A 14,010-nucleotide genomic window follows, 5' to 3' on the forward strand; every position below is an offset into this window, starting at 1 on the left:
TTCAGTGGAGCTGTGAAGAAAGATTTTACACTTTAGTAGCATAAAAAAACAAACAAACGCACACATTTGTGATGATAAGTCAGAGTTAGTTAAAAGCTTGTGGAATTCCTGCAGAGCATTTTGTGTCATATACATTTAATCCACTGGGGGGCCTCGGTGAGAGCGCGAGAGAGAGTCAGGTGTGAGGCAATTGTTGTATATGTTGTGTGAGTGTGTGTGTGTGTAACAGCCTGAGCAAACAGCGCACTGTCTGATGAAGTCCAGAGGGGGAAAGTGGTCGAAAGCTCCTCGTCCTCATCCTCTCTTCCGCCACATCCTTAACTTTACGTCTCCGTGGCAACCAAACTGACAGCCAACCCCTCCTCTCGCTCACCTCCAAAACATCTTCATTTTTTTTTGTTTATCGTGATCTGACCTCTCTCATCACTTGTCTTTGCCCTAATGTGTTGTCAGGCAACTTCACATGTTCAATTTTCTACATGAGATGCTGAAACTCAGAAGAGGCCGATGTGCACACTTTTTAATTTCTGCAAACAGGAAGTGGCTCAAAGTCCGAAAAACTTTTATTCTCTAAATAAAACAAACCTGAAGTCCTGAAACACTTTGACTCACTCCTGTGTTATAAACCTGATGACCTTTGTGTACAGACTTGATTGGACACGCCCCTCGCCTCTAAATGGGCGTGGCCACGTCACTGGGCTCATGAATTATTAATGAATATCTGAATATTCTGTCGGAATATTACATGAGGAAATCTTCCACTGACACTTTGCAAAAGATGTCAGAGGCGTTAAGATGGAGGGGAGAGTGAAGACAGGTGAAGCATGCACAAACACAAACACAAACACAAACACACAAAACGCGCGCATCCCTTCAAAGAGACTTTCACCAACATGCAGGTGGATGATTTCATTCATACGTCAACAGGAAACACACCTGCCAGGTACAGACAGGCGACAACTGAGCACAATCTGAGTGAACGACACAAACACACCGACAATGAGGAACCCTGAGGGCTTCCACAGGCAGCAGATCTGAACTTTTCTGTGCCCTGGAGGAGGAGGAGGGGGGGGGGCGATGCGTAAGGAGAGGAAGCGGGGGGTGGACAGAAACACCGTCCGAGCTTCCGTGGAACGACAAAGCAGAAGGTGGAAAAGTAATAAATAACACTCAGCAGAGTAACTACACGGTTGTTAACTGTTAACTGTTAACTGTTAACTGTTACAGGTTATCCTTCTCTATTTAGAAACTTTACACAACGGGGGACAGCCGGTGGTGTCCCGGCGCCGGCTGGGAGAGAGCGGCAGGTCTCTGCGCTTCTCCATGCAGGCATGTTTGAGTTAAAAGGTGGTGGTGGTGGGAGGGGGGGGGGGGAGAGAGAGAGAGAGAGAGAGAGAGAGAGAGAGGAAGGGGGGGTAAATCTCTACAGGTGCAAAATAAATAAGACACAATAAAATGAAGACGCACTTACCGCGGAGTCGGAGCGCTGCACGGCGGCGCACAGGGCGAGGAGGAGCAGCGGCACCGCCAGGTCTCTGCTCATCTTGGACGGGGGGGTTGTGGTGTGGGGTGGGGGGTGGGGGGTGAGGGGGGGGAAGGTAAAACAAGGATCCTGCCTGCGTTAACACTGACAAACTCTGCGGTCCCTTACTCGCATGTCACAGCCCTGCTCGTCCCCCCCCCGCCCACCCGGTGCACAGTCGGCCTCAGTAGGAATAGAAATAATGGAGGGGGGGAAAAAAGAAAAGCGCTTCTTCTTCTTCTTCCTCTGCTTCCTCCTCTCCTGCTTGTCCTCCTTGTTGTTGCCGTGCTGGCTGTGGCTGTGCTCGCAGAGGCTTCTCTCTGGTCCTGGCTGTGGGACCGTGCGCCTCTCTGGTTCCCCCCTCTCTAAACTTTTTCCTCCTCTCGACTCGCAAACCTGCCCAGCCGGATCTACTTCCCGCACCCAGGGGCGCACCGACGTCTGCCCCCACCGTGCAACCTGAAAAACCGAGGGCTGCTCAATTCATCCCATAATATTCATAATAATAATAATAATAACAAGAAGAAGAATTTGGAGGAAAATGTTTAAAAAAAAAAAAGTCTTTGTGTGCGTTTTACGCACGGAAAAGCAGCTCCTCTGCTCCAGTCCGGCTCTTTCCAAAGCTTTCCAATTTCTCCTCCAATTAAAGAGAAGTCAGAAATGTTAGAGCCTCCGCACAGGGCGGAGGGATACTGCCGTCCTCCTGCGTGCCTATCCAATCCTCGACGCCTGAGGCTGCACAAAAAAAAGAAAAGACAGAAAAAAAAAGGAGAAAAGGTTTGGCATTAAATCTTTAATTGACATTTTCTATACGCCCGGGCACGTTGCATTCCTGTCGGTTTATTAAAGGTCAAATAGTCTCTTTTGACTCCTAACTGAAGGATATAAACTTTTTCTTTTATATACAAAAGTGCAACATCTTCTCAGTCAGTGTTTTAGTGAGGAATAAAACCAAAGTTTTATGGATGACATCAAAAGCTAAAAAAGAAAAGGTGATAAGCTGAAGCTAAAAACGAAACACTTGGAAACATTAAAAGTTTGATAGAACATTTAAATTATGTTAAATTATTGTTGTCTCAACAGGTGGAGATGAGACAGCCCTGTAAATTATTTCTCCTTCTATTGATGTGTTGTAAGTTGCCACCCGGATCAGAAATTCAACCCCTTTGTTGGAGCAGCTGGGATTATTTGTCAGGATTGGTTGTCCAGCTTTGGGGAAGTCATTTATTTGATTCAGTCTGCAGTGAAAATAGAGAAACCAAAGATGCCCCAGGTAGGATCTCTGGGGCGTCTTTAGGGGATCCCTCAGGCACCACAAGGATTGGACAAATGTCTTCATCTAAAACTCAACGTGCAACTCAGATAAAATCAATTTCAGACAAAATCTATCATCCCAAAAATGAACCTGCTGGGTTAGACAGCAGGAGGAGGTTTCGCTCAGCTCCTGCTGAAACTAAAATAGAAACCATCAGCAGCTAAAACTGGACTGTTTGCAACTTGAGTAAGTCGGTGTCTGCGCCGTGTTTAGAGCAGAGATCAGGACAGAGAAGTTGAGGCAAAGCTTTTTTATTTTTGCCTCCTTATAATAGACACAACCCCCTGCAACACAAAGGCCTGCAAATGTGTGGCATATAAAAATAAAAATAAATGTCAGGCTGACTGAATGGATGTCAATTTACTGACTGTTTTATTTTTATATTTCACAGTGAAAACGGTGAAGACGTGATTCTATAAACTCACAACTGGGTGACATCAACTTCAACATCCAATAATTTCTTTATTCTTGGAGTGAATTTTCTCAGAGCTGATGCGCACAGGTTCTGGTTGGTGTGCACGGCTTTAAAACAACCCCCCCTCCTCCAAAGAAAAAAAAAAAATAATAAAAAAAAACCCCCTTCCTGTTCCAAAGGTACGGAGGCATGAATGACATGTGCTGGCCCCTCCTCCGCCGGAGCTGTGGTGCGCTGCTGAGTTTGACGCGCAGCAGCCCGGAGAGCGCAGCAGCGATCACCGCCGCAACTTCGGTGAGTTGGAAAACTGCTCCAATGTTTAGGACAGAAATGCGCCACAAAGGCACCGGGTGGGTTGGCTGCGTGTTGGCTGCGTGTTGGCGGTGTCTGGATGGCGGTGGTTTGAGTGTCTGGCGGCGGGACTACTTTATCTCTGTGTGTGTGTGTGTGTGTGTGTGTGTCTGTGTGTGTGTGTGTTTAGATGACGGGGATTTTTGGAGCCGTGGATGAGCGTGTTTGAAGTGCTTTGCTGGTGAAGACAAGCGGGGATCGAGCCTCCACCCGCGGTTCTCCCTCTGCAGCCAGTGGGACCGGAAAATGAAATTACTGTAAGCGTTAAATGTTTTTTCTTTCGTCATTATTATCATTATTATTGGGGGGGGGGGGTCACTGCGGCAGCTCAGGCCAGGAGCCGGCTCCGTTTACCTGCCGGAGGAAACGCACTAACCCACCGTGTTTGTTTCTGCTGGCAGGCTTTGGGTCGTCGCAGTCGCCCTGGCTGTGAGATCTGCGCACTCAGTAAGTCCCCATTTCATTATTTCTGCACTTCTGCAGGCGAAGTGCACTCCGCTGAGTATATTCATAACGTGGATGTAAACTTTGAACACCCCCCCCCCCCCCCGCCTCACCTCCACCTCCTCTTTTTTTATTTTTTTTTTGGGGGGGGGGGGGTTGTTTGCTATCTGGTTTGTCACCGGCTAATTGCTGGCAAATGTCCACATTTCGCGCATGTGATTGTGTGCAAAAGTCACTCAGCTTAAAGCTGCAGCAGCTTCTTAGTGCTTTAACAACAACAACAACAACAACAACAACAACAGACCAACAACACACCTTTATACATCCACGGTGGCCACTGTTGCAGACACCTGTTTTCCATGGGTTTGTTGTTGATGAGCACAGCTCTGACTATCTTTTGAAATGAATGGGAAATTAAAGTTCCAGATGTCTCCAATTTGTGCCAAAGGTTGTTTGACCCATGTGGAAGTTGTTTTTTTTTTTTTTTTTTTTTTTTTTTCTTTTTTGTTGGCTCCGGCTAGTAAGTCTGCAGGCCTACTTATTTTATTTGCACCTCGGGGGAGTGTCTGTGTGAAAGCAGTTCATATTTGAGTAGGCCCGCTCTCAGTCATTTGCACTCCAAGCACCGCCCTGCTGAATATTTAGGATATGGAGATTATTGGGGCAAAAGGCCACACCTTTCCTGTGCAAGTAGGGGCACACGTGCTGCAGAGCTCATGTGCAGCTTTTGCCTTTTTAAACCACTTATGTTTTACATATTTTAAAAAACATTATCCTCATTATGTTAAAAGCTGTTTCAAAGTTTATCCCCTGTGTGGCAGACGCTTCAGCCCAAAGCTGAAATGTACAAAAGGGTGAAAGGTCGGGTTGGTTTTGACGTGACAGTGATGATTCAGTGATGAGTGTGAGGGGTCGGGCCAGGCTGGGGGGCAGAAGGGTCACCAAAGGGTGGAGGATGTGATCGGTGATGAGACGGTGCTGGATATTGTTCGTTCTCAGCCGTAGTCGAACGTCGTCACCACATCCCCGCTCTGTCAGAGGGAATCGAACCGGCAGGAAGTGTTAGTGAGGTTGTCATCATGACAGGGAGGGAGGGAAAGGTGGGGGGGTTGGAGCAAATTGCCATCAAAAAGCTTCCTGCGTCTCAATAGGGCTCAGCTGATGGAGCCGCATTGACTTTGAATCGACTCCTCCACCCACTTTCCCACCTCCCCATTCTTCTGAGCTGTATGAGTGTGGGTGGCTGAGCCGACAGATGACTGACAGATGGGTGGTCCGGTTTGTTGTCGCCTTGGAAACAGTGTTTTCAGTTGTCGCTCCGGTGTGACAGCGGTCCGGCCCGAAGTTAGTGTGAGATCTGGACCAGATTATGAAGTCCATCTCCTTCCTCTGTCGCTAATGGCCGTACTTTCCTTTTAAACATTCACACAGACGCAAGTTGTTTGGAAATATATTATTTCCGTCATCAAAGGTGCCATTTTTAAGTTTAGCAACTGCATTGTTACCATCGTAATGCACGATATTTCATTCTTGAGGTCGACTGGTCGCCGCAGTGACTCTGTATCGGTAAGGGAGGAGGCGGTCCAGCTGGACAGGGCGGAGCTGGTTCCTCCAAAACGAGGTGACTGGTGTCACAAGGAAAAATGTAAAAATGGCCCACAACCGCCATTTTACTAAACCTCAGTACAAAATACAACATGGCTTTCAACACTGAAATGGAAAGATGTGCTTTTGTGTTAGCCGCTGTGTACTTTGGTTAACTTTGGTTTTGTTTGTTTCGTTGTGAGTTTGTCAGCTAAACAAGAAGCCTTCTTCAGCCACGAGGAGTTAAAAATACAAATACAAAGCACCGGAAACACAATTTCTTATAGCCTTATACAGATTTCAGTCTTCAGGGTCTGCGAGGGCTGACACAGCTGTTGGCGAAGGGAAAACATCGCACTCAGGTGAGGAGAGGGGAAGAGGATTCTGCACCAGAATGCTCCCTTTACTTTCGTTTGGGCCCGGTTAGAATCTGAGGCGGGCGGACGTGCCCGTATTGTGAGTTACACACTCTGACAGATGACGGCTGTAAGAAAATATTTAAACAAAGTTTGACCTCTCGGATATGTTTCAGGAATGGCCGTGTTTGATTTTCCTCCAACCTTACGGGACTTCGCCAAGCTTTTACCTCCAGTATGTCGTTATATAATATAGCTGCGCGTTGTCCGCACCAATCCACACATTTATTCCTGGACAACAGCCGCATCATTTTCTTTATTCACCGCTGAATCCTAACCCTAACCCTAACCCTCTAGTTTCAGCATCTGGGCTTAAAGATGGTCCATTAAACCCCCAAACCTGTGAGGTTGGGGGGTATTACTCTCCTCCCTCCCTCCCTCCTCTGGTTAAATTCCTCCAGAGCTTGGCAGGACTTGTCGATCTGCGCCCCCTCCCCGCAGGTGCTATAGACTGAAACATTCCAGGCACTCTAAGTGAGGCGACTGATGGGTACTTGATTTGTGGTTGCATTATTAGCCCCCTTTGCAACCCCCCCTCCCTTTTACCCGATCACTTTTTTTGCCCCAGCTGCTTCCACAAGTCAGTTAATTCATTACAGGTTGATTTATGGTGAGATTTGAAAGCGGTGGTCCCTCACCCCCTCCCCGTGTATTGACATCCCCCTTTTCTTTTTCTCTGGCTCTTCCCTCCACAGAAGGAACAGAAACTTTTGGTTAATTAGTCGAGCAGAACTGTTTGTCAATGCCCAATTTGTGATTCTGATCCACTCTAAAACAAAAAAACCAAAAGCTTCAGTCTCTGGATGCTGACTCAGTACTTTTATCAGTCATGTAATTAAACGTTTTCAAGTCTTTAATAGATCTTAAGCTGAAATGAACAAATTTTATATATCCATATATCCACAGATTATCAGGATAATGTTAACAGAATAATTTTAATGAAATAATCATTAGTTTCCTTATGTGCATGATTTCTTGTTTCTTCTTAATCTTTCCTTTTCTATTCAGAGTTGAGACTTAGTTTAAACAAAATGCCTTCAGGGCAGAAATAAACACATTTTTGTTCAGTCACACCTCATTGAAGTGACAAAGGCAAAGAGCTGCAGGTTGTCAGAGCAGCTGTGAGTCAACTTGTGCCAACATGACTGTAAAGCTCAGAGTGAAAGGTGACAAAATAATATTAATCACTCTTTACTTTCTCTCTACTTTAAACAACAACAGATACACGCTAACCGCTCTTTGCAAGCTTGTAGAGGTTTTAATAGAAAATTTCAGTTTTATGAGTTTGATAAATCAAAATTCAGGGTTAATTGTTTCAATGAAAAGATGAGACCAAAAAAAAAAAAAAACACAATCAAACTAAATGAAACCGGATTTATGACTTAGCTGTCAGATACAAACTATTTCAGAGGTGTTGGTTTAAATGGCGGCTCCTTCCTGGATGTTCAGTGATGGCAGCAGATCCGTGCCGGTTCATGTTCCCTGAAGGCTTTTAGCTGAAATCAAGAATCTGGGTTGATGATCTGAGTCCAGATGAGAATATTCAAGTTTATAAGAAAGTCTGATTGTTTCCCGTTCCTCTCCCACGCTGCAGCGCTAAAAAGCTCTGCTACCTGTGTGGTGCTCGAATGCACTGATGCATGTTTCCACATCCCCAGTAAAAAAAAAAAAAGACTGTCTCCCCATGTTTGTGTATGTTACCCGGACAGGTGGGATAAAAGACGTCCTGAGCTTGGTTTTCCTTTTGGGAAATACCCTCGCCGAGCTACATGAGAAGACACTGGCTTTGGGGCTATTTATTGCCACAGCAGCTCAGACAAAGAGAGTCAAATCTAGAAGGCAGGGGACTCCCATGTGTGCAACCAAATATCAGTTACGCATGAAGAGATGTTCAGGTTTGCTCCTCTGAGTTTTACAAGATTCCCGAAACAGCATAAGCGAGCATAAGAGCAAAAGTGTTACGAGCTTTCCATATTAAAACAAAAACCACCATCAAGAACGACAGTACCCTTTGTGATAGTTAGTCGGGGCCTTGCGCGGGCCTGTCCTGTAGCTTCAGCTCCCAGGAATGTTATGCAACCTTTGCAACGCTTCGGAACAATTACACTTTTGTGAATGCATCCAAAAATAATCGGAACAGAGGTGCACTGGGCGTGTTGACTGATAACGGCGATAACATCCATCTGTGACATACCTGTTTCTTCATCGGCTCATCTTTTTGGCATTTTTCCCATAAATTTAAAATACATTTAAATTTCTTCTTTTCAATTTTCTTCTGCGCGGTTATAGTTGTAGTCTTTCTCCACCTGGTTGTATTAAAGGTAAAGGAGAGGTGTTGACGTGAGGCAGTTTGAGCGAAATGATTGATAATTAGGTGAATTAGCTCGACTTTTCGCCTGCTTTCAGTCTGTGTTTGACTTTTATTACCGTGTTTGTGTGTTATTACGCTTCGGCCTTCCCGCCACATGTCACCCCATCATCGCCTTCCATCTGCCGAGCCGCGGCACATATCAAACCCCCCAACCTTCCCCTCTGCGCGCTGTCAGTTCGTCCCCCGATTGGTTGCGGTGAACTCCAGAGGTCGGAGGTCGTCCGAGCACAAAGGCGACAGGGGGGTGGGGTGGGCTCGCGACTAGCGCCCGATGGCTTCACATTCCAATCGCCCCACTCTCTACATCTGACTATCACACTTTGTCTTTTTTGCTTTTCTTTGCCCCTCGCTAGAAGAAAGACAAGCGAATAAACACAGAAGATTTGGAGGAAAAAAAGACATGAGAAGGGAGTTAAAGGGGGGGTTACTCTATATCTGCAGGCCTTTGAGGGGGGTGTTTATGAAGGTCTTTAGGTTTGGCAGAGAACAGCTGAGGTGGGGCAGTGTTTGGCTGGTCTTAGCTTGTTCGACGTGCCCGGTCCCTTCTCCTTAATGCCATCACTCCCCTCAGGGCTGTTTGCACTTCAGAGGGATTAGACCTCCAACCTGCTTCTCCTCATTTGCTGGGTTTTCTTTTCTGTCTGTCTTCCACACTTCCTTTTCTTTCTTCATTTGGTGTGTTTGGCCCCTTTCAAACTTGTTGCTCCTCTCTTTACTTTTCATCTAACGGATCAGTTTCACCTCTTTCAGGCCCCACAAGTCCTTCATGTTTAGTTAGAGTTTAGGTAAAATGTCCAACTTAAACCTGCAACAATCAATATTTGCATTTCATCAGCTCTTTAAATGACACTGTAGCGTGAAAGGTACCGCTCTAAGCTCTGCTATCATCTTTTTATGCTATTGTTTTGGTTTCCAGGCCAGTGGTAAACTGCAAACAGGCAAAGTTAGCAATTAGCCAGAGAGACAAAATGATCCCTCAAGAGTTGGCAAAAACTGAAACTGAGCGATGAACAGAGTGAGTATTTCATTAGATAGATACGACATCAAATGGATGCATTAGAGTGAAACCTTAAAAATGTTTTGTTCACGCTTTTTCTGTCTATTCGCTTTTGAGGCTCACTGAGGATTTACTGAACTGATAGTTTTTATCCTGATTTCTGGAAGCATAGAAACCTTTTGTTTTCCTGAAGTCAATTTTAAAAACGAAGCGTGGAAACCGAATGCCTCTGAGGACTTTCCACTTGTTTTTGAAGTCAGGAAGCCTGACGGGTTCAGTTCTTTCTTCCTTTTGATGCTCCACTTTTCCCCCCCTTGCAGCATCATTACTTTGGCATTAGACACCGACATCAGCCCTTTAAGTCAAGCATTTTTGCCTCTTCACTACAATTATCATATGCATGCCTGTGCAGGGGAAAACATCTCCTTTTGTTTGTTGGTTTACCCAGGCAATGGTCTGAACAGCCGACCCTGCTGGGGCAAGGTGTGTGTTTATACGATCGAGCGGTTGTCTAATTACCATTAAGGACCTTAAATCAAGACTTTAATTACATGCCTGAAGCCACATTAATGTCATTGTTGTGGGCAGAAAAGCCGCAGGTGCAGGAATTTGGCCTGCTTTGCAGCAACCTGGTCTATCAGGCCGACAGCTGACGTAAACCAAACCGAAACAAACGTGTGCATTGCAGCTTTTATGTCCTGTTTAACTTTACCTTTAGCGTGGTGGCGTTAACTTTGAGGCGGAGAGTGAGGCTAACTGTCTGTCTTTGCTTCCAGTGAAAGCTTTACAGAACCAAAGTTAGTTAGCCCGTTAGCATCAGGGTGACGTGTGACGGCACTTTTGTTTTATTGCAGTTTTGCATCAGAGCTGGAAAAGGCAACGAAACTTGAGCTTTCAGGATGAGACTGTGGCGGCCATGTTTGAGAGCGTTTGGGAAATCATCTTTTATTTATGTCTAAATCTTTTCAGCCTAAAACTACTTTCCTGTATCAGGCCAAGTTTCTAGCTTCGGTATCCATGGTAACTGCATCTGTGGTGAGGTAACGCTGTGATAGGAACACTATCATTGGCACATCAGATGTGTCAGTTATTGTGTGCTATTACTGCCTGACTGTGTCTCTGCCTGTCCCTGTAATTACGGATACCTGCGCTCTGTTTTTCCACCTCTTTGTCTCACACTCATCCTTCGCTCCCTCGTCTGTGCCCAGCCAGGTAATCCTCGCAGCGAGGTAACACACACACACCTCTCTACTTCCATTCATTCCTATTTTTGATAAATGACATAACTCCGCCACATCGGGGCCGTTTCGTTTCTTGGAATTTCTTTGCCTAGCTTCCCTTCGCTGCCAAAGGTGGAGATGCCGCAGCTGTGAGGAAACAGAACAGCCTCTGGTTATGGAAGTGCTTATTTCTTTATAAGCAGATTCTGTATTATCATAAAACACTTTTTTTTTTTGACCACAAGATAAAGATAAAACCCAAAATGCTTTTTTGCTGGAATGCAATTTGTGCTTCTTCAGTTTTCTGTAGGAGTTTAGTCTAGAACTGCTGTGTTTATAAACTACCTTGATTTGGCGCTTTATAAATAAATTCGTAACGCAGGTTTGCAGAAATTTGATGATGGTTTGTCGGCCTCACGTTAACACACGTCCTCTGTGGATCCTGTCCGGGTGGCCAATCCAAAGAGGAGGATGTTTGTTTCACTCAGCACTCACTGATGAACTTTTTGTCAATCAGCCTCGTCCTACGAATGGTCATAAATCAGCGGGACTCCCCAATTTGTCTTTCAGGCCTGTCCAGAGGGGAAAATACCGCATCAATCAGGTGTAATTTACTGTGTTTTGTGGCTGCGTGTGAAGCTTTCACCCCTGCCCCCCAGCTGAACCCCTACCGTCGCTGATGAGCAGCAGCCGCTCTTTAGTCTTTGAATCCAAACTCCCAGGTCGTGATTGATTCTCTCGGAGTGTCAGCTCTTTCATCTAGTCTCCTGCGCTGCTGCTGTTTCATAAGTGAAAGTCTCAAATCTCCGTTGAGCAACTCTCATCCCGCTGAAGACAGTTTAGCTCTTTTTCCCACTGCGATACGGAATCTTGTTTACAAGAGAGTCGTGGCTGCTGTTTAAGACATCGGAGGGGATATTTTCAGCGACCAGGTCACTCTGTCCTCTGGCAAACGCCCATAAAACATCCTGAGCTCGATGCCTTGAACTGCCTTTGGTGGGTGGGACTCGCACCTCGCCATCCCTGGTCCGGTTTCTCCTGCGTTAACCCCACGCCTGGCCCAGTGGAAGACGGTTGTTGGCAGGGTTTCGCCCCCGCAGAGTCTCATGTAACCAAGAGCTCTTGTTAGCCCTTGTTGTGCCCGGTCTTCTGTTCAGAGAGCTGAAGAAGTTCAACTAAGCTTGACGGCAGCTATTATCTGCTAATGAGCTACATTCACTTTCCACAATGGAAGAAATTGACCACTAGCGTTTGAAATTGAAAGAACAATCAAAAGTTGTTTGTTTTGTTTAGTTTTTTTTGTTGTTGTTTTGTTTTTTGATGAAAATGTAATAAAACAGCCACATTTGACGATGATACAGAATACAGAATACAGTTTTTGCCTCCTCTGAATCATCCCTGCACGCTGCCGTCATCTTGACTGAAGAGCCCTGCAGCTGAGTGCTACCTGGCACCGTTCCCTCCAACTTCACCCCGAGCCTCGCGCTCTTTGCTTTAACTCCATTCATTACGGAGCGAAGGGCCTCAGCGAGCGTGCTGGCTCCGTTCCCCCGCTTGCCCGTGTTGGCCCCCAAATGGCCGCTAATGAGGGGGGGACAGATGACCATTGTGCCAAAACGGCGACGCACCGTCGCGCCCGTGGGGGCATTTCTGATCTCACGTTTCGTCTTGCTTGCGGTTCCAGATTTGTGGCTCTCTTTGGTGGGTGCGGTCATCATCTTTCCGTGCTCTAAGCTGGAAGTGTCATGTAACTGGGGGAGTGTGTTTGTCAACAGAGCACAGTTGCCCCCCCCCCGTCCACATCCCCACATATTTATTTAGCCGGCTCCTCTTGTTCTGAAAATAGCTTGGCACTCATTAGCTGGCCAGAGAGCAGCTTCTGCTGTGTGTGTGTGTGTGTGTGTGTGTGTGTGTGTGTGTGTGTGTGTGTGAGGCAAGGTTTCATTATTTCTGTGAATGGTCACTGTGTTGCAGTGCGAGTTGTGCGTCTTTGTGGCACAGAAAAGAGAAAACAAACACCCAGGAAAGATCAGGAAAATTTTTCCTGAATCATGCGTAAATCTAAATCTGACGACGTATTCTTTATTCTCTGCAGACATTTAGTAGTTCCACCTTTTCTGAGAGTTTGAGCTCTGGTGATGCTTAAACCTCCACCTGCAGAGTACAGTGACCTGGTACCACTCAGATTTTTGCCAGTGACACGTCTCTCAGCTGCAGGTGCGACTGACAGCGAGTAATTTAGAAAATTTGAATTTCTCCATTTGACATTTACTGTAGCAAACCGAGCCTCTTACCTGACGCTAACGGGGATCTGCTGCCAAATGTGTTTGACCTCATTAGCTGTTTGACACGGCCTGAACTTCGCTCTGCAAACACACGCACACCTGATGTGTGCTGAGTTTGAGTGGCAGGGCTGACAGCTTCAGAGATTGATAATTTCAATTGCCAACTTTTTTTCTGCCAAAAACCTCTGTAGGTTTAAAAACCCTGCCGGCGTCGTATCTGTCTCTGTCATACCTGAAACTGTAAATCCCACGTGCAGCACATTTCAGCCTGTGTGATGGAATCAGCAGGTATTTGTAATATTTTGGACACAGTATAATCTTATTAACTGCATATTTCCAAACAACCTCTGCTCCCGTTGTAAAGGAAATCTCCTCACGGCCACGTTGACCTTCAAACTGTGTGTCCAAATCCTCTTAGATAGAAGTGAGGTCAGCCAAACAAAAAATATTTTGATAATTATAATCAATTATCTTACGTTTACATTTAAGGGGAAACAAAATCCAAATCCAGACATGCAACAGATTTAAAACAGGGAAATAAGTGATTCAGATTCTTTTGTGTCGATTACGGATTATTTTGTCAATTAACTTTTTTTCTTTTTCCTGAAACTCTTACTGAAAATACACAAGTCTCTGGTTGCTGCCGATTTGTTAGAATCGGAAAAATCGGCTCCAGATTCCGACCTATTTTCCAGATTTCAGCCTTCTGGTTGTATTCTGTGACGAAGAGAAGCGAGCTGTCATCAGGACTCTTGTTGACATTTCAGCACTCTTTCCTAGGGCGTTGCTGTTTGGCGGGGCAGCCCCCGTTGGCGAGCGTCACAGCTCTTCCTTCTGGAATGTCCAAGCAACCCCCCCCCCTCGCCTTTCCTCCGATCCCTACCGGCATTCCAGATGACATTTTGGATCTTGGAATCCGTGACAGACAGCAGGGGAACAGGTCTAGGCCTAGGACCCTTCAGCCCGCCACAGCTAATAGCTAATGAACCGTTGCCAGGGGCAACGTGAGCATTCCATGTCATCGCCATAGCTACCTCCCTCCAACCCACCATCACCGCCCCCTCGTGCCCTACAGCCCCTTGAAGAGGTC

General features: G+C 46.0%; 2 protein-coding genes across 3 annotated transcripts in view; one reads left to right on the forward strand and one right to left on the reverse strand.

Annotated features, from left to right (window-relative positions):
- col4a5 (collagen, type IV, alpha 5 (Alport syndrome)) overlaps positions 1-2,144 on the reverse strand; it is a 28,738-nt gene extending 26,594 nt beyond the window's left edge. The window contains exon 1 of the mRNA XM_029525832.1: positions 1,472-2,144. Within this exon, the coding sequence (XP_029381692.1) occupies positions 1,472-1,543 (72 nt within the window). The 5' untranslated portion in view covers positions 1,544-2,144. The remainder of the gene's footprint in view (positions 1-1,471) is intronic.
- Positions 2,145-3,442: 1,298 nt separating this feature from the next.
- The window catches only part of col4a6 (collagen, type IV, alpha 6), a 72,822-nt gene continuing 62,254 nt past the window's right edge, over positions 3,443-14,010 (forward strand). For both annotated transcript variants that reach the window (XM_029525830.1, XM_029525831.1), the window contains exons 1-3: positions 3,443-3,546; positions 3,734-3,860; positions 4,005-4,050. In XM_029525830.1, coding sequence (XP_029381690.1) covers positions 3,850-3,860; positions 4,005-4,050 — 57 coding nt within the window. In that variant the 5' untranslated portion in view covers positions 3,443-3,546; positions 3,734-3,849. The remainder of the gene's footprint in view (positions 3,547-3,733; positions 3,861-4,004; positions 4,051-14,010) is intronic.

This window comes from Echeneis naucrates, chromosome 18, assembly GCF_900963305.1.
Source record: "Echeneis naucrates chromosome 18, fEcheNa1.1, whole genome shotgun sequence".
NCBI classification, from domain to species: Eukaryota; Metazoa; Chordata; class Actinopteri; order Carangiformes; family Echeneidae; genus Echeneis; species Echeneis naucrates.